Source organism: Megascapheus bottae, chromosome 5 (assembly GCF_031878675.1).
Source record: "Megascapheus bottae isolate mThoBot1 chromosome 5, mThoBot2.hap1, whole genome shotgun sequence".
NCBI classification, from domain to species: Eukaryota; Metazoa; Chordata; class Mammalia; order Rodentia; family Geomyidae; genus Megascapheus; species Megascapheus bottae.
In genome coordinates this window covers 41,478,449-41,505,041 of record NC_143513.1, presented here as the reverse complement: position 1 = coordinate 41,505,041, position 26,593 = coordinate 41,478,449, and the positions used below count along the sequence as shown (strand labels likewise).

At 38.0% G+C, this 26,593-nt stretch overlaps 1 protein-coding gene across 6 annotated transcripts in view; it reads left to right on the top strand.

Annotated features, from left to right (window-relative positions):
• The window catches only part of LOC150063274 (uncharacterized), a 49,083-nt gene continuing 22,490 nt past the window's right edge, over positions 1 to 26,593 (top strand). For 2 of the 6 annotated variants that reach the window (XR_016535520.1, XR_016535519.1), the window contains exons 1-2: positions 4 to 90; positions 3,597 to 3,691. Coding sequence is in view for 2 of the 6 variants with exons in the window: in XM_090332977.1 (XP_090189103.1) it covers positions 11,627 to 12,544 (918 nt within the window). In the remaining 4 variants the exon portion in view is untranslated. Of the gene's footprint in view, positions 91 to 3,596; positions 3,692 to 7,720; positions 7,877 to 11,577; positions 12,839 to 26,593 lie in introns of those variants that run through there. The other 4 variants (XR_016535523.1, XR_016535518.1, XM_090332978.1 and 1 more) reach the window with 3 other exon arrangements.

The following is a 26,593-nucleotide window of genomic DNA, read 5'->3' as shown; positions in this document are numbered from 1 at the left end:
CCAGAGAACTCAAGTTCATCACCACTACAGTTGCAACCTGCTGTGAAGTTTGGGCGTATCAAGGATCCTTCTGTCCTGAAATTGTATGAGGTGTGTGACTTTACAGGAATCTGTAAAGTCAAAATTCATATATACATGAATAATTCAGGAAAGAGTGCTTCAGAATGGAACTGTTCAGTCAGGCACTGACATCTTTCAAGTCTATAGTGGAGAAAATGGTGATTAAAACTACAGGATCACATGATCCAAGTTCAGGAATTTTATTTCTTCTCCATGATGATATAAAAGTAATTATAACATGGCTAAGATGAAGTTCATTTTCTATTTTGGTTACTTTCTGGCTAATTGTTAGATAAGCAAAGTGTTTATCTTAGTTCTGATAGAATTGTGTGAGTAGGGATGTTATTAGAAAATTAATGAGTTTTTTCTGTTTCTATTGTAAATGAGAATCTTTTATTAGTGTTAGTGATGTCTTTTAATAAAGAGATCAACATACAAAAGAATGTTGTAAGTTTAGGATTCTGATAACTTATATATAGCATTTGTAACATTGGATTTTAATGAAAATTCTAATATTCTTATTTGTTTCAGGCATTAATAAGAGATGGGGGCATCTTAGTTGAAATAAATGATTGCCCCTGAAAATAGAAGTGTAAATAGGAATCTGGTTATTGATTTGCTAATTGTTCACCTTCATGCAAAGTAATGTGTTATAAATGGAAAAACTAATCTTTCTCCTAAAGGAAAAATATGCAAGAAAAAAAAATGTTGAGACAGACACAGGTGGCTCATGCCTATACTCCTAGCTATTCAGGAAGCTAAGATTGAAAAAAAGAAGAAAGAAAAATGTTAATTATGGAGGGCCACTGGAAATTTTACAGGAGGCTGTCTTTCCTTAGATTTATTTTTCCAGTGACCCAGACCTTTCCCTGATATTTTAGCTTGGTGTACCAGATCTGAGAGTTAGGATGCTGCCCCTCTCAAACACTTTTAGTAAATCTCTTATGTTATTGCTTCATGTTAAAAAGTAAATTTAGATGTTCTGTTATAGGCTCACTGTTCAGATGAGAGGTATGTAAGCTGTGTCTACTTTTTGTAGGAAGCAAGTTGTAAGTAATCAGAAACTTTAGCTTCTGCTCATATCTTTGGCTCAATAATTTCATACCTGGGAGTTTGTTCTAATATTGAGATGAAAGACTTAGGTAGTATATGAAGATAATTTGTGTAAGAATATTTGTAAGAAAACTGAAACAAGACAATGTCCAATATTAGCATCATACTACAATATAGCCACAGTGTGAAAGGTCATCATTGAAGTCATATTTTCATGGCTTATTTAGTGTTCTCATGCTAAACAAAAAGAAAAGCAGTATATAAAATATTAGAGAAAACAGGATCCCAGTTTTATTTTATTTTCCTTTTTTATTTATTTATTTTTTTTGCCAGCACTGGGCTTGAGCTCAGGACCTGAGTACTGTCCTTGGGCTTTCTTAAGGCTAGAGCTCTACCACTTGAGACTCAGCACCACTTCTGACTTTTTTCTATGTATGTGGTACCAGGGAATCGAACCCAGGCCTTCATGCATGCTTGGCAAGCACTTTACCACTTTGCCAAACTCCAGGCCCACCCAGTTTTATTTTTAAAAAGTCTAGCATATCCATGTATTGTTTTATTTACCTATAGTAGACTTATTTAGTTTTTATAAATAAACAATTGTGGTCATCACCATCATCAAGATGGAGATTCTTTTCACTGCCAGGAAGGTTTCCTAAGTTTGTTTTTGGCAGTACTTACTTGCCTTCTGCTGCAAGCCCCTGGTATCAGGGGCTCCTGGGACACTATCATGGCTTAGACTGGGTCATTTATAAACAATAGAAATTTATTTCTTGCCGTTCTTGAGTCTGAAGATCAAGGTGCTGGCAGTTTTGAGGTTTGGAAGAAGCCTAGGCTTCATAAACAGCAACTTCTCACCGTGTTTTCATATGGTGGAAGCAATGAGCCAGCTCTCCTTTATAGAGACATTATTTCTCAAAGGCCCCCACATTCTAATAATATCATGTTAGGAATTAGATTTCAACATAAATTTGGGGAAAGGGGATCACAAGCATTCAAACTCTAGTATTGGCAAAATATAATTTTGTATTTTTCAGAATTTCAGACAATGGAAATTTTTTTAAAAAGTGGAATCGTACATGTGCTGTTTTTTGAATCTGGTTTCTCTCCCTGTTGAAGGTCACTGATATTTGTATTAGTTCTCCATTGCTTAGATTGCTGAGCAAGCAGTACATTGTAAGGATGTATCACAGTCTATCATTTAACCAGTTGCATCATTTACAGTTTCTGATGATCATGAACATTTATGCGCAGATTATAATTTGTATGTAATACATGATATATATATATATGTACACACAGAATATATATAGATAGGTGTTTTTGCAAAGCATGTGTCTCATTTTGCAGTCCTTCCAGCAATGTATGAGAATTTTAGGTGCTTTGCATTTTCTCATTGTTGTTAAAGGAAATATCAGGACTGCAACCTCCTCCCCTTTTTGCTTCCTGGCTGCCATAAGCTCCCTCCAGTATGTGCTCCCATCATGATATTCTGCCTTGCTTACCCAAAAGCAGTGGATCTAACTGACTATGAATTGTTATCTCTGAAGTTATGAGCCAAAAGAAACTTCCTCCTTGAAGGTGCTTTTGTCACAATGACCAACGGGGAACTAAGACAATGAAGCACAGTGTGTCATGGCTAAAAACTCTTGGGCTGATGATTTATAATGTTACACGTTACCTCTACGAGATGAGCTATGTGACCTTGGCAGATTACAAAACCTTATTAATTAAGCTTCCGAGTCTCCTTCTGAAACAAGGGTGACACTTTCATCAAGCAATGTGCCTGGAATGTGCCAAGCGCTGAATAGCCATGATGTTTTCTCATTGCTCATTTTTGTTCCTCAGCAATAGTATGGGGGCCTGAAGGCTTGTGCTCAGGCTTGAATTTCCTGCCTAATGGTTCGATTTGTGGCAAAGGCCTCATGTTTCCCTGAGCCCTCAAACCACCCCATCTGTTTAGCCATCTCTGTCTCCTTGTACTTTTTCCTTCCTTTTTTTTAAAACCCTTTAATTAGCTTTGGTGATAGAATGACCAGCACCACCTGAGTATCTGCTATTAGCAAAAAAATTGTGGGCCCTCTGGGTATCCATGGCATGCTAATGGTTTCTACACAAAGGGGATTTTCTTTTGCAAGTTTGATTAAATACTACATTATACCAGTGCATCATTTACAATTCTTTTTGTCTTGAATTTATTCAACTCATGGCCAGCTAATCAGTTCAATACCTGCAATAATATCAGAATAAAATTCCTTTCAACCTTTTCTCATTTGGTTTTAAACTTCTGTGAATTTTTCCCCCAGCCTCTTATTGAGAATATCTATAATATTCTCTGGCTCCTGTTTCCTAAATAGCCAATTGATTTTTTTATCAGCTGTTATCCCTGAAAAGTCGTGGCTCTCCAGGTAATAGTATTGTGCCAAGTATTGTGACATGTTAAATTGTTTCACTGTCTCTCTTTCTTGGGTCCCATGACAAAGGTGACAAGCCAAGGGAGCAAGTGAATTGAAAAAAGTCAGAAATCCAGTCCAACTAGAAGCAGTACAGCACCAGCTGGAACCTGTTGTCATAGAGGGTATGTCGAGAGATGCAACAAAGAGCCACAAATGAGTTAATCTGTGAACTTAAGAAAACCCCATTTCTAGTAGGATAGTGAAGGGTAAACTATGGCATGGATGTGTAGTGTAATACAAACAGTATCATTCTGAATACTTTTTTAATTTGTATGTCGAGTATTAGTTTGGAAAATATTATAGGGCATGATGCATACGTCCAAGAGAGCTATTCAGATCTGGTTTCGTATTTCTTTTGTTGTTGTTATTGTTGTTTTGTATGTATGAGGTACTGAGGAATCAAACTCCGATCTTCCTGCACACTAGGCAAGCACTCTACTGCTAGGCCAAACTCCCCATGCCAGATCTGGTTTCATATTTCTATGTAATAGAGATATTTCATAATTAATGAAAAGAAGGTTCAAAGATTGTAAGTGTAGGGAACAGCTGGAGATCAGTTACAGTCATCCAAGAGAAGTAAACATGGAGAGGAGGCAAATGGGAGAGGAAAGGGCTGCATAATAGAGTGATGGGAAAGACTTGAAAAAATTTTAAGTAAGTGTTTTTAAAAACATATGATAACATGCTGCAACATTAAGGTTTTTGGTAGCAGTGCTTTGAATGTGAGCATTGTATAAAGTTATATAAACACTTCTTCAATCCAAATATAGAACATTTCCAACACCTCCTCTGAGTTTCTCATGTTCTTCAGAGTGAACCCCTCCTCTACCTCATCTCTGATAGACACTAAGATATATTCTGTAGTTTTGCCTTTTCTGCAATATCATAGAAATGGAACTTTGTGATGGGTAACTTTTTGAGACCATGTTTTTTCATATAGCAGAATGTCTTTGAGATACACCTATATTATTCTTTTTGTAAAGAAAATTATTTTGTTATCTAATAGTTATACAGAGGGGTTACCATTAAAAAATCAGTTTATAAGTATAGTGCTTATTATTTCTATAATAATACTTTATTCCTTTGTGTGTGTGTGTGTGTGTGTGTGTGTGTGTATGTCTTCTGAGTAGCATTCCATTATATGAATGTTGCAATGTGTAATAATTTTACCTGTTGAAGAACATTCATAAAGAAACTATTTTTAAAATAGGTTCATTCTGAGATTGTGGGTAAACATAAATTTTGAGAGTTGGAACTCAATACATTTTATCAGTGAAAGGATGAAATAATCAGAGGATATTTGGCTAAAAAGTTTCAAAATGCATAGCTGAATAATGCTTCCCCAGCCCATCTGACAAATATCCCATTTTAATCACTAAAACGTGAATCTGTAGCCTTTGGTGGCAAAAGGGACTTTACTAGTATGACTGAGAATCTTGAAGGTGATTATCCTAGATAGTCTAGATGTATCCAATGTAGTTGCAAGAGGTTCTATAAATGGGAGATAGGAGAGGCAGAGGCAGAAAAACGCAATGGAATGATGGAAGCTGAAATTGGAATGATGCACTTTGGAAATGGAATAATAAGTAATGAGCCAAGGAATGCTGGCAGCTCTAAAGCTGGAAGAGACAAGGGAATAGCTTGTCCCTTGGTGCTTCCAGGACACATAGCCCAGCTGACAACTTGATTTTAGTTCCATAGAAACCACTTCAATGTCTGGTACCCAGAACTGTACAAGAATACAATGAGGTTTTCTTTCATTCACTAATTTGCCAAAATTTGTTACAGCAGCAATAAGAAGCTAGTACCTACTTTATGTGCAAAAGATTGCTTTTGTGACCCAGTGGATACCAAACTCTGGATGCTCAGGTTTCTTATGTTGAATGTTCTAGTGTTTGTGTATAATGTAAGCACATCCTCCTGTGTACTTTAATCTCTAGATCAGTGCTATATAATATTGCTTGGAGAATAACAACAAAGTATGCACAAAAGCATATTCTGTACAAATGCCATTAGTTGTTCAAGTATTTTTGATCCATGGTTGATTGGTTGAATTTTTTCCATAAAACATGTTCCTATTCCTACAACAAACGAGGAAAGACTTGGAGGATGAAGCCATGGATAAATGAGAGAAAAGACTGATGCAAGAAAGATCATGTTAGGATGAGCGCATGTATCTACTCTAAGCAAAAAAACCAGAGGAAAGTTGTGTGTGCCTGACTTTCTACTAGAGTATGTTGGATAGTTGATGATCTAAAAGTGCAGATACATTTTGTTTGGGGCAAAAAATTAAGTAAATATGATTTCAATTTGTAGAAATGAGATGTTTTTAAAAACCAGTGGTTGAATTTGACACATATGAACAATTACTCAGATGAGAAATACTGCCAAATCATCTCTTGCTTCTAGATGATCCCTCAAGACTCTCTCTTACACTATCCTCACAGTGTTTTGCATCTACTCCGAGTTTTACATCTGGGAGTAAAGCATTACAGATTCCCCGCTGGCTTGAGCGCTAAGAAATATTTGTAGCTAAACAAGTGTTCGATAGGCTGGGGTCTTTCCTGAAAAGAATTATTTGCCTGGGACCACAAAAAATTCTAGACCAGTATAAAAGAAATTGGGTGTAACAACTTATTATCAGCCTGGATCAGAATCTCTAGGCTAAAAATAAACTATTTGCTACTTAGCTCACTGGGTTGTGACCTTAAACTTCTCAGGAAACAGTAATGCTAGAACTATTTCTCACAGACCAGGCAAGTGGAGAAATCATGCTAAAGGGGATTTAAAAAACCTGATTCCCAGAAAAGGGCTTCAAAACGAGTTAAAAAGTATAAGCATAATCTTACACATTTACTTTAACATTTTATTTATTTAAAATGAGGGGAAAACTACTTGAGAGGGCTAGGGAGATTCTGGAAATATGTCCTTAGGTATTGTAAGAACAACAAGATAATGGCACCTCTATCTTTCTGGCATAGATATAGGAAGTTGCTGCTTACTCATAAGTGAGCAGTCTGGATTAGAGCATTTCAAAACTGGCTGCTCATGGTTTTGGAGTTCTTTACTCTAGCTACACAGCTGGTAAAAAACTAAAGAGTCCACTGTTGCTCAGGTCTCGAATTTTGGTACTCCATTTGTCTGAGACCTCATTAGATGTTAACTATAGTTTCCTTTTTTTTTTTTGCCAGTCCTGGGTTTGAGCTCAGGGTCTGAGCACCAGCCTTGCACTTCCTCAAGGTTAGACCTCTACCACTTGAGCCTCAGCACCACTTCTGGCTTTTTTCTATGCATGGGGTATTGAGGAATCGAACCTGGGTCTTCATGCGTGCTAGGCAAGCACTCTACCACTAGGCCAAACTCACGGCCCCTAACCATAGTTTCTTTCATTGACAAAAGTTTATATTTATCATCAAAGCTTTAGAAACTTTAGGGACTTGAATTTTTTTTTTTTTTGTGGGTCATGGGGCTTGAACTCTGGGCCTGGGCTCTGTCCCTGAGCTCTTCAGCTCAAGGCTACCACCCTATCCCTTGAGCCACAACCCCACTTTCCATTTTCTAGTGATTAATGGAGACAAGAGTCTCACATTCTTTAGTGCCCAGGCTGGCTTTGAACTGCTATCCTCAGATCTCAGCCTCCTGAGTAGCTAGGATTACAGGAGTGAGCCACCACGCCTGGCATGACTTGAATTCTTTAACAGAGTTCACTTAGTAAATTATTACTACATACACATGAAATGTGCACCCCTACTCTTTAGAAACTCCAATTCAGTAGGGCAATAAAATACATTAAAACAACAAAAAAATATTGCTGCATCACACATGTCAGCATAGAACTGAGTTTAGACAGGTAGCAAAGAGACAGGTTAAATGAATTCAGAGATTAAGCAAGGTGGATGTAAAAATAAGGGAAGGCCCTGGTCTCAGCTGAGATAGGAGAGTCAATCAAAGCTTGCCAGATTTGCAAGCATACATAGTAATTCTTCACCCAGTGCATAAGAAATATCATAGACAATGTGTCCAGAAGGTCACCATGAAAATATAGAGAAAAAGTGGGAGTAAGGAATTGGCAGAAATACCAGAAAGATGGGAGGGGAGACTGGAGAGTCAAGATGGCTCCAAGGAGTTGTGAAAGACCTTTTCTCTTTCAGGCTTTGGGAGGCGCATGTGAAACTGGACATTGGTGTCAACCGCATGTTTAGTCCCTGGGACAAATACTTGATTGAAACAACTAGAAGGAGGAACAATTCATTTCAGCTATATTTTCAGAGGAGGTCCACGGTGAATCAGAGAGCATGGCAGAGAGGGTATGTTGGAGCATATCTGTTCCCCTCATGGCAGCCAGGAAGTAGGGCCTGCTAGGAAGAGGCCACCACCAAGAAGTACCAGACAAAGCTATGCCCAATGCTATCCAATTCCTCTAGTGAGAGTTCATCTTCCACTGTTCCATCATCTTCACATAGTGTGAATGGATCAATGGACTCGACATTGATTAGGTCAGAAGTCATAAACTAATTGTCTCTGGAAATGCCCCTGCAGGCACACCTGTAGGACTGTTTTCCTGATCTCCTAGTTGTTGCTAAATTGAGTTAACTTGACAATCAGAATTAATCAATCATCTTGACACTTAATGGAGGGTTTCAGGAGATGAGCCATGATCAGATTCGCTTATTTGCAGGATTTCTCCAACAGCCCAGGGAAAATGTACCTAGTTAGGAAGCCAGATGAGTAAAGAGGCTGTTTCTAAATCCATAAGACAGGAAGGGATAGATGCAAAAGATGGAGGAGGCTGAATGAACCAATAGCTGGCCAGTGGATGCAAGATTAAGGATAGGGATCCTAAGCTGACTTCTGTTTCGTGTTTTTGTTGTTGTTGTTGTTGTTGTTGTTTTTTAATTTGGCTGGCCAGATGGCTTAGGACATTTGCTAAACATTGCAACACACTACACTAAACATTACGCCACAATATATTTTATAAAACCACTCATACAGGAACTGACATCTTGAAGCTTGGCTTGGAAACATAGAAAGCAACCATATTCTGTAGCTCACCCCCTACATACCCTTTGGCTATGTTATTGCAGAGTTCGAGCTTGTGGACATGTGGTATTCAGAGTAGAATATGATAACCAAGCAATGGCCCTTTGCTCTGAATTTCATTAAGTAAAGCTACCATAACCCTTGAATTATCCCCTTTGGTTAAGTGGCCTGTGAAGTATTCTAATATAATGTATAACAGTGCTCTTGCACTTGCCTTTTCCTGGTCTACATATCATTCCCAGACACTGCTGCTGCTTTATTGCTGTGTCCAGTATGGCTCTTCTTGCCCAGAATTGTGGTTTATTTTTGATCTGCTGCAACTGCCATTAAGTGAAAGTGATCAATGTCCTCTTCCCCTGGAAGCCTCTCCTTCACCAAGGTCCTTAATTAACCTCTGCCTTGCAATTAAAACTGTCACCGACTATTTGACACAGAGAGAGGGCCATAAAATAAGATGAAAGATAATAGAACTGGGCTACACTCCAGTACCCCTCTTTTCCACAAGAAGCCTGTCTTCTTACTCCTCTGCTGAAATAAATTCCTTCTACATATTGTCCTGGAGATGAAAGAGTAGTCCTTGGCCTTGCCCCCTCTCTCACCCCCCCCACACTTAAAAGACTGTGCCCTGGAAGGGGCTACCAACATCATACCATCCAGACTCTGCATGGGAAGCGAATTGGAATGTTTTTGTGAAAAAAAACCCTGGTGTGCTTACTCAGAAATCATGAATTCACAAGAATATAAGTGAATGCCATCCTTTTTTTCATATATTTTTATTGTAATTAATAGAAGGGTTACATTATATTTACCAGATAGAAGGTACACTACTTCACAAATATTGATACCCTTTCTCATGTCATGGTCCCCATTTCCCTCCCCCTCTCCCACTGCTCATCTTGATTTCTCCCTTTCCCTATCTGATTTCAAATAACCAATTAAGCATATATAAAATATATGAGATAACAAGGTGAGATATTATAACAATATGAGATAACCAAGGGACAGCAAAAGAGATGACAGATAATATAGTACATGAAGGACAACAATCACTCATTATATGGCTTTTGTTTCTATATCCTGGAGGTCCTTACATTTAGCATCATACTATATGGCCTTATGTACCTAGGTTTTGTTCTATTGTGAATCTCTGCTAGGAGAGCCCAAGGTTTCTACTGATTATGACAAATGAGGGAAACCATTGAGCCTATGTTCCTTTGAGTCTGAAAGCCATCCTTCTTAATCCACACTTTTATTTCATGAAACATTTAGGCAAGATTTTTATTAAATCTAATACAGAAAGGACACAGTTTTGAATGACATATAGGTCCTGGAAAAACATGTTTCTGTAGTAGGTCAAAGAACAACTTTCTGCATGCCAGTATTTTACTCCTTACATGCTCTAACTTAAGGTAGAGGGCTGTGTTGATTTCTTTTGCATATTGGTGGCTGCTGGTAACCTTTGGCACTTCAAGCTTATCTCAGTGGGATCCCAAAGGCTTCTTCCAACTTCTTATGGTAGTCTTGATGTCTCTGTATTAAATCTCTCTCTCCTTTTCCTTAAAAATACAACAATCCAATTTTGGACCTGACTAAATCCAGGATCATCTCAGCATGAGTTCTATTCAGGGAATAAGTACCTATGCTTGTATTTTCCTAAGTTTTCCCATAATAGTTTTATATTTTCAGGCCTTATATTGAAGTCTTTGATCCATTTGGAATTGATTATTGAACAGGTAGAGGTCTAGTTTCAGACTTTTGCATGAAGATAGTCAGCTTTTCCGCTCCATTTGTTGAAGTTCTTTTCTCCAGGGTAGGTTTTTGGCTCCCTTGTCAAAGAACAGATGGCTATAGCTATGTATAATTATTTCTGCATCATCTTCTATTTTGTTTCATTAGTCTTTGTATCTGTTTTGTGCCAGTACCATGCTGTTTTTGTTACTATGCCTCTGTAGTATCATTCAAAGTCTAACATAATGAAGTTTAACATCGCTCTTTTGCTCAGGATTACTTTAGCTATTTGAGGACATTAGATTGACATCTCTAATTCTGTGGAGAATGAATGTATATTGGGATTTTTTTTCTTTTTTTCTCTTTTTTTTTTGCCATTCCTGGGCTGGGCTCAGGGCCTGAGCACTGTTCTTGGTCTTTCTCAAGGCTAGAGCTCTACCTCTTGAGCCACAACACCATTTCTGGCTTTTTTCTATGTATGTGGTACCAAGGAATTGAACCCGGGTCTTTGTGCATGGTAGGCAAGCACTCTATCACTAGGCCAAACTCCTGACCCCCATTGGGATTTTGATTGGGGATTTACAATGAATCTGTAGATTGCTTTAGTAGGGAGGCCATTTTCATGATATTAATCCTATCAATCCACGAGTATGGGGCGTTTTTCCATTTTCTGATGTCTTCTTCCATTTCATTCTTCACATATTTATAGTTTTTATTCTAGAAATCATTTACCTTCTTGAATAAGTTTATACCTAGGTGTTTTACTTTTTTTGAGGCTATTGTGAATGGAATTGCTTTCCTTATTTCGTAGTCTGTTTATTGTTTATATATAGAAAAGTCACTGTTTTGTGTATACTGATCTGTTGCCTGAAGTATTTATCAGATATGATTTTTGGTGGAATCTTTAGGGTTATTTAAGCACTGGAATCGTTGTTCCTTCCTCACCCCTCCCCTCTCTTTTGTACTGGGACTTGAATTTGGTTCCTTGTATCCTTGCTTGGCTTTTTTGCTCAAAACTGGTATTCTACTATTTGAGCTATACCTCCACTTCCAGCTTTTTTTCTGGTTAATTGGAGATAAGAGTCTCATAGAACTTTCTGCCCAATCTGACTTCAAACCATGATCCTCACATCTCAGCCTTAAGAGTAGCTAGGATTAGAGGTGTGAACCACCAACATCCAGGTTGAAATTTCTTTGGATTAAAAAAATTCATTAAGACTGACGTCACAGGTGTGGCCGGGCCCTGTGCGGAGCCATCTGGCCTTGAGCTGTTGTCCCTGATTAAGGAAATGACCACCCAGTACCGTATTCTCTTCAAACAGGAGCAAGCTCATGATGATGCCATCTGGTCTGTTGCCTGGGGGACAAACAAGAAGGACAACTTAGCAACCGTGGTCACTGGGTCGCTGGATGACCTGGTGAAGATTTGGAAATGGCACGATGATAGGCTGGACCTGCAGTGGAGCCTGGAGGGCCACCAGCTGGGCGTGGTGTCGGTGGGTATCAGCCACACGCTGCCCGTCGCAGCCTCCAGCTCCCTGGACGCGCACATCCGCCTCTGGGACCTGGAGAACGGCAAGCAGATCAAGTCTATAGATGCCGGGCCTGTGGACGCCTGGACTCTGGGCTTCTCTCCTGATTCTCAGTATCTGGCCACGGGCACTCACGTGGGAAAAGTGAACATCTTTGGCGTGGAGAGTGGGAAGAAGGAGTATTCCTTGGACACTCGAGGGAAATTCATTCTTAGCATCGCATATAGCCCCGATGGGAAAGACCTGGCCAGCGGCGTCATCGATGGAATCATCAATATTTTTGATATCGCCACGGGGAAACTTCTTCACACACTTGAAGGCCACGCCATGCCCATCCGCGGCTTGACCTTCTCCCCTGACTCTCAGCTCCTTGTCACAGCCTCTGATGACGGCTCTATCAAGATCTACGAGGTGCAACACGCCAACCTGGGCGGCACACTGAGCGGCCACGCCTCCTGGGTGCTCAACGTTGCCTTCTGTCCTGATGACACACACTTGGTCTCCAGCTCCTCAGACAAGAGCGTGAAGGTGTGGGACCTGGGCACGGGGACGTGTGTCCATACCTTCTTCGATCACCAGGACCAGGTTTGGGGAGTGAAATACAATGGCAGTGGCTTGAAAATTGTGTCTATGGGGGACGACCAGGAAATTCACAGCTATGACTGTCCGACCTGAGTGGGGACCCGGCCCAGCGCAGGCCCAGCGCAGGCCCAGAGCTCTCCTCGCTCTCCAAGACCAGCCATGAAGAAATGCAGAATCTGTGTGAAGATTTAACTTTTGTACATACGGTATAAACACGTTCCTGTTTCATTGGAAATGCCCATCATACTTTTCACATAAAACATGAATGCACATGCAAAAAAAAAAAATCATTAACTGGTGCTGAGGCTCAAGTGGTAGAGCTCTAGCCTTGAGAAAGTCCAAGGACAGTGCTCAGGCCCTGAGCTCAAGCCCAGCACTGGCAAAAAAAAAAAAAAATTCATTACCTGTAGTGAAAGTCATATTTAATAAATCCACAAACAATATAGGATTATTGTATATCTTTTTTAGGCTCTTCTTTGACCCATTCTTGGGCTTTTCTTTTTCTTCTTAGAAATGTTTCAACATATAGCATATGCTGGCCTGGATCTAGTGACTGTTCTGCCTCAGCTTACTAAATTATGCAGACATCTGCCACTGTGCCTGTTGAAAATTTATTAAATTTTATCTTTGGAATTTGCTTAGAATAGATGGCATGGTATTAACCCATGGTATTTCTGTCAGCTGTCCTCTAGAATACAGTGATTCAATATAGAAAATGTGGTCAATTTGAGTAGCTTAAGGTTCAGGGAATTCATTTATCTATCCATCTATTCTTCCATCCGTGTACTCATCCATTTGATCCTTCACAATTCTATAAACACATTGAGTGTCTGTGATGTGTTCGGGTCTTTCGAAAATGTGAAGATGAGTGTGAGGTGTTGTAGAAGTCACATGCCTTTCAACTTCAGGGTCCTGTGAGTGTAGAGTTTTCCTTTTAGCCATGCTTAAGTGTTGACTACTGTAGAAAAAGGATCTGACATCAAGACAACTGAGTTCAAAGCACAGCCTCATCACAGACTGGATGACTGAACAAAAAGGTTTCTGGGCCATGGTTTCCTTATCTTTAAGTAAGCCATAAGCCCATGTTTAGGCGGTTAGTGAGTAGATTAAGTAAAACACGACTTCTAAATATATTTTTTTCTTAATTCTTACAAGACTGTTACGACTGTTTTCTTAATTCTTATATGACTGTTACTTCCCTGTAACAGTCATATGACTCTCTAAGATAGTCTATGATGTTTGTAATTTTATTTTAATGACCATAAAGAAAGGTATTTAACTTGCAATCTTAGCTACTCAGGACACTGAGATCTGAGGATCAAGGTTCAAAGCTAGACTGGACAAAACAAATCTGAGAGACTCTTTTCTCCAATTAGCCAGCAAAATGCTGGAGGCCTATGTGCTAGAATTTTTCTTGAGCTAAAAGCTATGTGGGATTGTAAGACCCTGAGTTCAAAACCTTCTACCAGTAGAGAGAGAGAGGGGGGGGGAGAGGGGGAGAGAGAGAGAGAATATATTCCAAACAAGGTGAACCGGGAGCAGCACCCCCCCCCCCCCCCCCCCCCCCCCCCCCCCCGCCCCCTACTAATAACTACATTGTACCGTTCTCGAAAGACCAAGTTTGAGGAGGTTTTGAAGCTCCCAGGAAGTGTCCTGCTTCATGGCTGCTGAAGTTCTCAACCATGCTGCATCCCCGGTCAATGCCTACAGTTTTTTGTTTTTGTTTTTGTTTTTGTTTCCAGTCCTGCGCTTGGGCTCAGGGCCTGAGCACTGTCCCTGGATTTTCTCAAGGCTAGAGCTCTACCACTTGAGCCTCAGCACCACTTCTGGCTTTTTGCTACGTATGTGGTACCGAGGAATTGAACCCAGGTCTTCGTGCATGCTAGGCAAGCACTCTACCACTAGGCCAAACTCCTGGCCCCAATGCTTACAGTTTAGCCTACCCCAGTGTGTTGCGATTTCCAGAGGAACACCGCTGCTCCTGCTCACGCTTAAGCCTGTGTTCACCAGCCTGTAAAGTCAACTAAGTGACTCATAGCGAGGAGTCATGCGTTTCCCAAGAATGTGGGTCAAAGGCTATTCTTAGCATTTGGGCCAGACACATACTATTTACAAACTTGTTTAAATTTGTTTATAGGTTGTTTAAAATTCTAAAATCTCTCTAACCAACATTTGAGATCAGAAAACGTTTACTTCTGAATAAAATTCATTATTATCAACTTGATTTTTTTGTTTGTTGGTTGGTTGGTTTTGACATCAGATCTCATTATGCAGCCAAGGCTGGCCTTCAACTCAGTTCTTTTGTCTCCACCTCCCAAGTACTGGATTACAGGCCTGTCATTACCATGTCTGTCATTCATACATCTTTATTATGCTGCATAGTTCTTAAAAAAATAAAATGAGCATTGATTATTGGGAGATAACAATAAAGGTAGAAGTCCATAATGTTTTGATAATTTCAGAGGTTACATTGGGCAACCTAGGTTTTTTTAAGTACTTATTCTCATATTATTTTAGAGTTTTATTTATTTTAGGATAAAAATATTCCATTCCTAAAAAAAATTCCATTCCTACTTAGTGGGTACTGAATAGTACTTGCATTCAGGATTATTGTGAGGGAATGGATGCTTATAAAAGATGTGGCAGAAAACCAGGTACATCACACTGAATAAACACTATGTTGTTACAACTTTGTCCCTAGACTGGTTTTTCACTACTTTTGTATGTTACTGTGTCTCAAAGTTGAGGTCTCTTAAAGATCATAATGCCACTTGTATTGGATGTAAACTATCTAAACAGCCCTAATGGCATTAACAAACCAAATCCAAATGATGCTAAAGATCAAATATAAGGAAACTCCTGTATTTTCCTTTCTATCTAATATGTACTTTGCTTCCTTTTGTTTGTAGAATACAAATATTGTCCCAAAAGCTGAGCCATCACCTAACCCAAACCCTAACCTGAACTGGAGAACTACCCCTAACCCTAACCCTAACCCTAACGTCCTATAAGTCTCTTCAGAAAACATCTGCTTCCCTTTCTTGCACCATTGTTCTTCTCCTGTCTGAAAAGTCCTCCTACTTCTTGCATCTGCCTACTGGTGAGAAACCTTTGCAGATAACTTGCTCTACTGAGCTTCTGATCATGCTTGGCCTTGCAATCAAATCCCCAAATACCATGATAGAGTCTTACGGAAACAAAATAATTTGTAAAAAGCCAGTCATTTGGTCAAAGTTTCAATATTATTTCTTGGTCAGAGGGCCTAAGTTCCTGTCAAATCAAGTTGAGTAGGAGGAAGAACTATGTATTTGGGGATCAGGTGAGGACCTCAAAACAGTTTCCCGTTGAAGGCATTTGACAACATGACTATATAAAAATGATAATAACTTTATAACATTCTTCATGTGTGACAAAAGAATCGTGTTTATGGCCTCTGGTTTTGCCTATCTACCAAATGTGTTTTGGTAGATTTGCAATTGAAAGCAAAATGAATTTTTAGAGCTTTGTGATATTCCTATGCTATTTGTTGCTATACTTTCTAGAGCCAAATTGCCATCTTTTTCCCTTTTATTTTCCGAAATACATTTATCAAGACAGGTCCTGGGCATGGGTCCAAAAAACAGTTTCAAGAAGCCAGAGAATTGAATAGTACCAAGCAAATGTTCAATGCAACAATTAAATGGATCTCATTTCATTCCAGGCTGTGATCTGGACCATGGAGAATTAACTCTTTCCTTTTGAAGTCTTAACACTTATACTATCAAACTAATAGCTGTCTAAAAGTCTGATAGCCTTATCTCCTACCAGATTATGCTAAATCATACAACATATATTTTCAAACATGTCCACAGAAATTTTCCTTTGAGGAATTTTTTGAGGTCAGATACAACATCAGAAAATCAGTATACATAATATTTCCCTTTAGGAAAGCGAAGTTAAAAAAAATGAAAGAAACTGGGCATGATGTCACATGCCTGTAATTCTAGCTACTCAGGAGGCTGAAATCTGAGAATCCTGGTTCAAAACCAGCCCAAGCACTAAAGGCTCAGAGATTATTACCAATTAATGACCAGAAAACCAGAAGCGGCATTGTGGCTCATGGGGTAGGGTGATAGCCTTGAGCTGAGGAGCTCAAGGACAGCGTCCAAGCCCAGAGTTCAAGCCCCACCACCGACAAAAAAAAAACAAAGAACAAACAAGTTAATAAGGACATAACCTTTTCATTTATTTCCTTCCTTCCTTCTTTCCTTCCTTCCTTCCTTCCATCTGTTTGTCTTTTTCTATTACTATTAATACTAGGGATTGAACCTAAGGACTCAATGTGTTTGGGGAGTACTCTTAAACCATGGCTAAATCCCTTTACATTCACTGAAAATTCCCTCAAGTGGACTATTCCTACTCTAAGGGTTTTTTGTTTTGTTTTTGAAGAAAGTGGATTTTTTTTGTTTGCTTTGGTTTTGGATTTTGGGGAAGCAGGGTCTGGCTACAGAGGTTAGGCCAGCCTTGACTTCCTGATCTTCTTGCCTTCTGAGTATGGGGATTATAGGCATGGACAAACATGCCTGATTTGCATAGCTATTAACTCAAACTCAGGTCCTAATGAGCCACAGAACTAGTATATTTGCATTAGTGTGATTCTGAAGTTGTCACAGAATAAAACCAAGAGAGCAATCCAACAATTAACATGCTGTGATGAGTATGCTTCATTCTAAACACATTGAGACAAGAATATATATACCAATCATCATATAATTCCAGTCTAGAAATCATAGAATCTTGTGCGAAGGATATATCACTAAATATGGCATATTAACACAAGAGAATCGAATATAGCAATGAAAATAACTGAGTCACTGTTATATGAAATATCATGGACGAGTCTCAGAATGTTGTGAAAGAAGTCAGATATAAAAGAATGTATTCTGTTATTGTATTTCTATAAAGGTCAAACACAGGCAAATCTCATCTGTAGTTATGAGTCAGGATATTTGTTAAGTTTGAGGAATGAACTGGGGTTAGGCAGTGATTACAATAGATTCCATGGTGCTAGTAATGTCTATTTCTTGAACTTTGTAGAAATTAGAGGCTAGAGGTTATATGAAATAAAACAAAATTTTGCTTTATAATCTCAGTATGTTCCAAAATCTATATACAGAATAATTAAAGATTTTTACTTATGATACAAACACTTTAATTTTTGAGGAAGATATTCACTTGAAAATATTAAGAGATTGTACAGTGATATTTCATTATGACTTTTGATTTTCTGTGAGTTCTTGGTGTGTGGTGTGTGTGTGTGTGTGTGTGTGTGTGTGTGTGTGTGTGTGTGTGCTAGTCCTGGCACTTGAACTCAGGGCCTAGCTGCTGTCTCTGAGCTTCTTTTGCTCAAAGCCAGTGGTCTACCAATTGAACCACAGCTCCACTTTCAGCTTTTTTGAGTAGTTTAATTGGAGATAACAGTCTCATAGACTTTTCTGCCTGTACTGTCTTCAGTGCCCCTCACGTACTCCTGAGTGGCTAGGATTACAGCCACGAGCTTCAGGAGCCTGGCTGTGTTCGTGATCTTGTTATATAATCAAATTTCTTGAGATAGACCTAATTAGGGTAACATTTTGAAGTTAATACATTAAATGTGAGCCAAGATCAATCTCATCATTTAATTCCGTTAAAAAGCATGTAACCTGTAACATAAAGCCACCTATTATTTTAACATCTCAGATTCATATTGCAATATAGATCTTCAAAGAGTTAACACTGAATTATTTTAAACTTGCTTAATATCTTGAACATACAACATTTATGAATTGAAATATTTTATTGAAGATGAAGTGTACCTACTGAGTTACTTAATTCAATTCTAAATGATATTACTTTCTAGAAGAGTTTCATAATAGAAATAGAATTGACAGTGCTTATAATGCAACAGCTTAGAGGTAATCATTTTAAAAAATTACGGCATATTCCTCTTTGAGGGGAGAAGGACGTATAGAAGCATGATTTTAAACAAAGTTTTCTCCATAGTATTGCTCTCCGTTTTCCCATTTAGTGACATAAGCACTTTCCTAAGTCCTAATGCTCTGTAGAAGTGTGAATTTTAAAGGTCAATTTCTTTAAACTCATATATTAGATATCTGGACCATTTCCATTTTCTTGCCTATATTACATGTTAAGAATGGGCTGTGCCTTGTTTTGAGTAGCAAAAAGTTGAAGACTTAGGTCAGGAAATGTGAGGGGAGAGGAGGAAGATGCAGCATAGCCACGCTCTACTGTGACATTCTTGTGTCAGTGTCTTCTTTTCTCTCCTGATTTCCCCATCTTTCCTCTTCCTTGGTGTCTACCAGCACATCAGCTTTTTTCCCGCCTTCTAGAATTCTGGACTCCTTCTACCTGGAGTTTGCTTTGCTCCTGTTGCCAGTGCTGCCATCAGTTTCTTGAGGTCTTCATTCAAATAGTGACTTTTAATGGTCACCCTGTCTACCAATTTGCATAAAAATCCCTAATTTTTTGTCATCTTCCCAAATTTAATTTCTTTTGTCGTTTAGTATCTAATACCATTGTCAACATAAAATAAAAACAGTGAGTGGCTCTTTAAAAAAAGATATGGACATGGTGTTGGAAATATAAACACAACTAATAGTCATAAAAACTTATACTCTATAGACATAATGTTTTATTACATAGATTGTTATGTATCCATGATATACAAACCTTCAGCCTAATTTTGATTATGTGCTAAAATCTAAGTGCCAGTGATTGTATATAGAGATTCCCCTCTTGAATACCTGTTTGTTAAACACTTCATTTGAAATATGATGTAAAAATCAATGTTAGTAAATTCTTTAATAAAAAAAATTAAAAAAAGAAAGAAAGACGTCGAGCTACAGGAAGGTGGCTCATGCTTGTAATCCTAGCTACTCAGGAGACTGAGATCTGAGAGTCTTGTTTCAAAGCCAATTGGAGCAGAAAAGACTCTTATCTCCAATTAACCATCAAAAACTAGAAGTAGATCTGTGGCTCAAGTGACAAAACACTAAACTTAACAAAAAGCTTAGGGCCAGCACTCAGTCTCTGAGTTCAAGTACTGGTACATACATACCAAAGTTCAGGACTGGTACATACATACCAAAAAGTTTTTTAGGAGTGACTCAGGGAATTATAATGCAGGATATGTGTTCTATGATGGATCAGAGGTATGTTCAAGAGGGTTTAGACAAGGGGGCACTTTTTAAGGCAGAAAGGAGAAGTACATGTAAGTTGTTCTGAAACAAAAGTTTGGTGGTATACCACTAGTCAGACTTTTTGTCACTGTAATGAAATATACAAATGAGCAATTTAAGGGACGAAGAAATTATTTTGGATCATAGCTTATTGTTTCAGATATTTCCGTCCATTATGAGCAAGATATAGAGAAAATACATGTGCTAGCAGATTTTCTCTTTTTTTTTCTCCTTTATTTCATCTAGACCCCTAACCTATGTAGCACCTACATTGAGGGGGAAGTCTTCCTCCCTTAGTTAATCCTTGCTAGAAACATTCTCAAAGATACACCCCAAAGTGGCTTTACTGATTTGACAGGCATCTCTCAACCCAATCAAGTTCATATTCTAGGTTAACTATCACACAGGGGCTTATCATAAAAAGCAATATACATAGGTTGTGAGAACTGGGTGTGCTTTTTTAAATGTTTTATGCTATTATATTTAGACAGTTGTACAGAGGAGTTGCCTTTTAACGATGTAGTTTATGATCAGTGTTTATGATCAAGTAGCTTCATGATCAATGTCATCCCTTTCATCATTCTCACCCATCCTCCGTCTACATTCCTCCCCTCCGTCTTGTTAGTTTTGTAGAATGTACATTATTTTCTCCCCATCTTCTCTTCATTCATCAACCCCTGTCCCCTTGGCCCTACCTTATCTCCTTTCAAGTATCTGTGTTCTAGTGTTTATTTTGTTGAACTTTGACTTTGTCTTCCTAGGGAATTATGCTGTTTGGGTTCTTCCTTGAATCTACCATATTTCAGTTAATTCATTTGTGAATACTTGCTTACCTCCCCAAATATCTACTTACATGTTTATAAGCTAATTCTAGCTTCCACATAGAAGGGAACCTTACTTCTCTGGGCACAATTTATTTCACTTAACATAATTTTCTCCAGGTCTTTCCATTTCTTTACAGATGGTGCAATATCATTCTTTCTAATGGATTAGCAAAATTCCATTGTGTGTATGTGTATATTTATATATATACGTATGTATATACACAAAAGTATTTACATGTTTGTTTGCTTTCTTTTGCCTCTTTTGTTCAACACTGGATCCTCAGTATTTGGACTATTCCTGTGTTATTCTAAATGCTCCCAAATGAATCAGAATTGTCATTACTATCATCAGCAGTTCATAGGAATCTTTATTACTGAATAAGCTAAATGGAAAATTATGGTCTGTTTGGAGTAATCATGGACTTCTTAATATATTCCATTATCTAAAATGACCCAGAAATGCCTCCTCAAACAAATCAGATCATCCAATCAAGTTAGTTAGTCTCTGTTCATTCATGTCATTCAGTGTAGCAACTAGATAACATGAAACTGAAAAAAACTACTTCTGGTGTATAATTAAGCAGATTAAAACAACTTAAGGACCATTTGGAAAAGACAAAGATTAGGAAACTTCATAATCTTCCCAATTCTTGCAAAGCTCACAGATTAAATTGTGATGGCGACCAGTTTATTCTCCTTATTTGGAAGACTGAGACAGCTTGACCTGTTCCAACTGGAGCACCTCTGCTAATCCCCAACGTGGAATCCACTAAATAAGTCATTTTCTTTCTTCCTCCTTCTTCTCTAAGGTAATAAATGCTATTGAAGAGAACTTTGTTCCCAGCTTCATTGTAGGTATGTCATGTCAACCTCAGACAGGTTCTCATCTCTGCTTACAAGCCTTGAAATGAAGTAATTCTCAGTGTGGTCTCAGGCTTCTTACAAAAAAATAATTATTGATGGTTTTACAAAACTTACATTAGTATTTATCATATCTATATATTATTACATTAAGTATTAAAACTAAGATATTTCAAAGAAATTTAAAATGGAAATATTTAAATCATTTCTAATTAACAATAATAAAGTATGATAACTAAAAAAAATCACTACATGTTAACACAAATAACATTATATTAGGAAAAAAATGAATACTTCCCCAAACCGAAAGTGTGAAGAAAAGCATTGTCTCCTATTTTTGCTAGTATTTTTGATAAGAGTCTTAATAAAAGGCAGATGGATCCTCACATTTGCTTCTGTACTCAGTCTGTGGATATATACATGCTATGTGGTCCCTGGAAAACTCCACTGTCCATTCATGAGAGAATGAAGAGACAGGTAAGCAATGCCTTAGTATTATTGTTTAATTTACTCTTCATTCTACTTTAACCTTGCGTGTCTTTTCGAGTCCTTAATAATTTTGTAGTTATTGGCAAAGCCAAAGACAATTTTTATTGACTGGGGATATCGAGGAAGGCTTTGTGGGCAAGGAGGCAGATACTAAAGAATATCATTATTATTAATAAAGGCAGGTGTGGTTGTAGCTTAGATGAGTAGGAAATGTTTGGAACAACTTCTGGAACAGGGCATTGTAAAAGAGCCTCACAGGGTGAACAATCAGGACATAGATGAATCCACATTTGGGAATTATAAGGCCACCAGAGAAGAATACCAAAAGGATATTTCTTATGAATAGAAGCTGGCAAATACGATCCTATATGGTCCTTTGGCTCTTTCACTTAATGTAATGATTTTAAGGTTCCAACTTGTAACATGTGCCAGGACTTTATTCCATTTTAATGCCAAGTGATACTTAATTTTGTTGACATACTAGGTTTTATCTACTCATCAGTGATGGACACTTTGGCTGCTTCCATTTTTGGCTATTATGGAAATTGTTACTTATGAGCAATATTTTTGTGGATAAATGTTTTCATTTCTCTTCTCTTGGGTCTACATATGGAAACTGATCTGCTAGTTCTTAGACTCACTTCATTCTTTGCATTTTGCCCATCAGCTGTTTTTCAGACTGACTATACTACAGTGCTTTTCTTGTTTGTAACCAGCAGATACGGAGCTTCTAATTCCTTGACGTGTGTGTGTGTGTGTGTGTGTGTGTGTGTGTGTGTGTGTGTGTGTATGTTACTACAGCTTCAATTAAGGGTCTTGAGCTTTCACTTGGTGTTTTTGCTCGAGGCTGGCTGGTACTCTACTACTTGAGCCACAGCTCCATTTGCAGCTTTTGCTGTTTTATTATAAGTAAAAGTCTTACAGTCTTCAGATCACAACTTTCCAAATAGCTAGTATTATAAGTATGAACTACTAGGGCCCAGTTTCCTCAACATTTTTGTTAATCTTGTTATTATCTTTCTGTTAGAGCTATCCCTTTGACTTTGACTTTCCCTAGGAAGTAATGTTATTACATACCTACTAACACTTTACTGCTACTTTGCTGATGCCAATTTTCTGGTTGTATTATTTAGTTTTTAGGGATTTCTTTGTTTTTTTAATCTGTACAAGTTAGAAAGTTCTTGCAATATTCTAGATGCAAAACTTTTTATCAGATGTATGATGTTATGTTTCCTCTAAGTTTGTGGAGTATCTTTTCATTGTCTTAATATTCTCTCTCACAGATATTGAAACCTATTTATTATTGTTATTATTATTTTTGCCAGTGCTGGGCTTAGGCTCAGGCCTGAGCACTGTCCTTGGGTTTTCTCAAGGCTAGAGCTCTACCACTTGAGCCACAGCACCACTTCTGGGTTTTTTTCTATGTATGTGGTACCGAGGAATCGAACCCGGATCTTCGTGCATGCTAGGCAAGCACACTACCACTAAGCCAAACTCCCGGTCCCATTTTTTATTTTTAAAAAGTGCCTTGCTTCTAAGTGCTCTTCATCTAACTCTAGCTTCTGAAGATTTTTTCCTATACTATGCTTTTTTATTTCTTAAAAGTTTTGTAATTTTACATATAACGTATCTATCTATGGTCCATTGAATGTTGAATTGAGGCTAAAGGTTTACTTATTTATAACTTCGACCTTTAAATTTCACATTTTCTAGTAACGTTTGTTTAAAACGTCTATCCTTTGTTCCCATTGAATTGGCTTTGTAGCTTTGCCAATTCTGGCTGGCTGAATTTAGGTATAGTGTCAATTTAGGTATAGAATCAGTTTAGATAATTCAGTCTCTCTTATATCTCACTAATCTTTTAATTTTCCTTTTATTCCACAAGCCATTGCTTTAATTACTGTAGCTTGATTGTGTTACAAATGATTTATGTGAATTCTTCCCCTGTATTGTTTTGCGGTGATATTTTGGCTATTCTGTTTTCTTTCACTTTCTATATACATCTTAGGATCATTGTTTCAATATCTGTAAAAATATTCTGGAATTGTGATTGCATTATATTGACTCATCAATATGGAGAGAAGTGATATCTTAAGTCTTCAGTCTCCCATCTGTGAGCATGGGATATTTTCCCATTTATTTAGGTTTTTCTTGACTTATTTAATGAATTCTGTAGTTCTTAGCCTTTGAATTTTATACTATTTGTTATGTTTATACCTGTTATTCAGTTTCCAATGAATTATTTTAATGGTGCTTTGTTTAAAAATTCACACTGTAATTGTTCCTTTCTAGCATATAGAAGCTTGAGAATGATTTCAATATGATTTTGATGCTAATTTTGTATCTTTATAAATTGATTTTATGAAGTTATTAGTTCTAAAACATCTTTGTATATTCCTTACTTTTTTTCGGTAGATGTTAATGGCATTTGTGAGTGGAGAGTGTTACATTTTTTCTTCCCCTTTTATAGGCTTTTCTAAACTATATTTAGTTTACACTGTGTGCATGTTCGAAGAAAATACTGAGATTTGTGTCAATTCACAATCTTCAATTCTCTTCTTTGGTTCTCTCACTTTTTGAGTTTCTTCCAGTCTCTACATTTGAAGGGTCTCCATTTCAGTTTCTTTGCCAATGACTCAGATTTCTTTTGCACTTGTAGCTGGACTGCTACTGCTTGACTCTCATTTCTCAAAACACAACAGCTAGAAAATAGCAGAAAATATGAAGATTCCTCTTCAATACCTTGTGGCATGAGGCCTCTGTTTTTGTTTCTTCTAGCCATGAATATAGTTGTTCTTTTGGGTTTGGGGTATTGTTCTGTTACTGACTCTGTTCTTAGGACTGGGCAAAGAGTAAAAAGGTAAAAATAACAACAACAAAACATACACACACACACACACACACACACACACACACACACACACACACACACCCTGCAGGTTTCCTTGCCTTCTTGGCTGATAGGAGCCATTCTTCCCAGTTTTCTGGCCAAGAAGGTGGGATTCCTCTCCGTTCTTTTCCCATGACCATTTGGCAGTTCCACAGTTGGACTACCTTCAGGTAAACCACAGAAGATGAAAGAACGCACAAATGTTTCAGCATCTAAAGTTCATGCTTCAAGTTGTTTTTCTTCCTTTGTCTGCTGATGTTCATTTCCAAGCTTCTCAGGGAATTGGCCTTTACATTTTGGCCATCTTCTAGCTATGATTTGTGAGAGAAACAGGCTTTCCCGGGCACATTCCATATTGGCCAACCAGATGTCTGAAGCAGCTCTCTTTCTTTTTTTTCCATATATATTTTATTGTAATTAATAAAAGGGTTACTTTATATTCACCAGATAGAGGGTGCATTACTTCACAAACATTGATACCCTTTCTCATGTCTTGGTCCCCATTTCCCTCCCCCTCCATCTTGTTTTCCCCCCTTCCCTATCCTTTTTCAAATAACCAAATACACATATATACAATATATCAGATAACCAGGTGAAATACTGTAACAATATGAGATAACCAAGGAACAGCAAAAGAGATGAGAGATAACATAGAACATTAGGGACAACAATCACTCATTACATGGCTTTTCTTTCTATATCCTGGAGGTTCTTTCCTTTAGCGTCATACTTTATGGCCTTATGTATCTAGGTTTTGCTCTATTGTAAATCTCTGCTAGGAGAGCCCAAGGTTTCTACTAATTATGACAAATGAGGGAAACCATTGAGCCTATGCTCCTTTGAGTCTGGCTTACTTCACTTAATACGATTTTTTTTCTAAGTCTTTCCATTTCCTTACAAATGGGGCGCTATTGTTCTTTCTGACAGCAGCATAGAATTCCATTGTGTATAAATACCACATCTTGTTGATCCACTCATCAATTGAGGGGCATCTGGGTTGGTTCCATATCTTTGCTATGGTAAATAGTGCTGCTGAAGCAGCTTTCTAAAGTACATCGAAGTTGAAAGAAATTTTGGACCCATAAGACTCAAATGGTAGATAGTTCATGAGTATAAATACTGAAATCCAGATAATTGATAGGTATATGGGCAGCAAAGATCAATGTTTTTCACTAGCATATAAAGGCGATGACAGGGACAAAGGATAGATTGAGCGAGGTATAAAAATAACCAGCCTTAATCCAGTGCTAGTGGCTCATGCCCATCCTCCTAGCTACTCAGGAGGCTGAGATCCATGGATTGTGGTTCAAAGCCAGCTCCAGCATAAAAGTCCATGAGACTCTTGTCTCTAATTACCTAAAAACAAGAATTGGAGCTGTGGCTCTCCATTTGGGTAAAAATCTCAGACCTTGAGTTAGAACCCCACAATCAATGAAAGAAAAGAAAAAATGGCCAGCCTTTAGTTGGGCTCATGTTACACATGAGCTTCAGCTTCAAGGATCATGGTTTGAAACCTGCCCAGATAGATAAAGCTGAATGACTTCTATCTCCAATTAAACAATCAAAAAGCCAGAAGTAGAGCTCCCAAAAATGAGAGTGTGAGGTCAAGCACCATTACGGGAAAGTGCATGTAAGTACACACACACACACACACACACATATCAGCAGCAGCACACACATATACATACAAATACATACCATCACCATATACACCTACACACACTACACACACACATATACACACACACACACACACATGCCATCATCAGCACATACATATAAATACAAAAACACACCATCAACACACACCTACACACACTACACACACACACACACACACACACACACACACACACACACC